The 1691-nt window shown below is 39.3% G+C and overlaps 1 protein-coding gene across 1 annotated transcript in view; it reads right to left on the reverse strand.

The window, feature by feature from the left end:
* Window positions 1–1691, reverse strand: part of LOC101861764 (unconventional myosin-XV) — a gene marked incomplete at its 5' end in the record, with an annotated part of 199411 nt that overhangs the window by 57071 nt on the left and 140649 nt on the right. Inside the window, 1 exon segment of the mRNA XM_035972159.1 lies at window positions 995–1140. Within this exon segment, the coding sequence (XP_035828052.1) occupies window positions 995–1140 (146 nt within the window).

Here is a 1691-nt window from a genome sequence, read left to right on the forward strand (position 1 = left end):
CGCGGGGAACTCTGTGTCACCACTTAACCCTATCCGTACGTCGTGTTACACTATCGTATCCATACGACGTGGGGAACTCTGTGCCACCACTTTCCAAAGAGGAAATTTACTCGTTAATCCGATTCTAACGTTCTGCATAGCATGCAGTCTGTCAAATCATTTCTTTAAGAAATATAGAAAGTTTCAAAGAGACCTTCGTACTAAAAGTATTCTCAAATGTGAAGAAGACAACCCCAGGGGTACAAAACAACCCCAGGGGTACAAAACGACCCCAGGGCGTACGGATAGGGTTAATTAATATTTTTTTTCTAGAGAGCGCAAAGAGAGTCGTCCATGACAGTGCCCGGTAGTGGATATCATACTTCAAGTCTATGGTAGATTGAGACAAAAACTGTACGTGGTACGAGTGATTAGAACATCATTTATTATAATAACGAGTGATTAGAACATCAGTTATTATAATATTAAAGAAAAATACATCCAACTTGGTTATGTAATGGTTTGTTTTGTGTAAAAAAGTGCCACCTTAATATTGGCAGCCGCCAAGTGAAGAGAGAAAGAGACAGTTGTGCTGTGAGAAGAGTGCACCGACCACCACCAATCAATACACACAGATTTAAAAACAAAAAAAACAAAAAAACAAAAAAACCAACAGTAAAAACATAATAAGTCCTATCTTGTCCAGGAACAAAGATCCATAATTAATGGTGGACCTCACAATGAAGTCCATTTTTTTAAAATGGCTGTCATGTAACAGTAATGACCCGCTATTGTTTACTGTCGTTAACAGTTTTCGTGCATTTTGTCATATTATTTAGCTAAGGTCATACTTTGATGTTGTCCGCCCTCAGTCAATGACTATATACCAATATATAAAAGATAAGGACAAATATACCTTGGCTATCTTAGATCTAAGATAGCTTAAATAGATCTAAGATAGCCTTGACAAACACACATCAGCCAAAGTCAGACAAACAAACAAACACACGCCCACCTCCGCGTCATCTTTCTTGAGAATGGACTTTGGCGCCTCTGCGTCTGGGGGAGGTGGTTCAGCCTTCTGCCACTTCTTCTTTCCGATCATCCGGCTCTCGATACCGCTGGCCACATGCTCGTCGATCTCCAGCTTGCCGACCTGTGTGGTTTGGTTTTAGTCAAGAGTTTTACGGCACTTGCAACACAAATAGTCTAAGAAATGCGGAAGATTAGAGAGGTGTTACTACAGAGCTTTTGAGTTTAGTTTTACTAGGAGTTTTACGGAACTTAAAAACACAAATAAATCAAAAGAAATGCCAAAGATTAGAGGTGTTACTAGAGATGTTTAGTTTAGTTTCACCCGGAGTTTTATGGCACTTTCAATACAAATAGGTCTCATAAATGCCGGAGATAAGAGGTGTTACTTGAGAGTAACATACAAAGAGAAAAAGGAGGAAAGATAAGGATGAAAGATGTCGAAAGGAAAGGAGCAAATCACACTAACCACCCACTTACCAACCTGCTACACGTTATTGAAATAATGATAATAACATCAATGATAATGATTTTATTCTTCAAACATACTCGATAACATGGTACAAAAATAACAATGATAACAGCGTACACACACACGCGCGCGCGCACACACACCTCAATATTATACTTCTCTCTCTCTCTCTCTCTCTCTCTCTCTCTCTCTCTCTCTCTCTCTCTCT

This window comes from Aplysia californica, unplaced genomic scaffold (genome assembly GCF_000002075.1).
Source record: "Aplysia californica isolate F4 #8 unplaced genomic scaffold, AplCal3.0 scaffold00596, whole genome shotgun sequence".
Taxonomy (NCBI): domain Eukaryota; kingdom Metazoa; phylum Mollusca; class Gastropoda; order Aplysiida; family Aplysiidae; genus Aplysia; species Aplysia californica.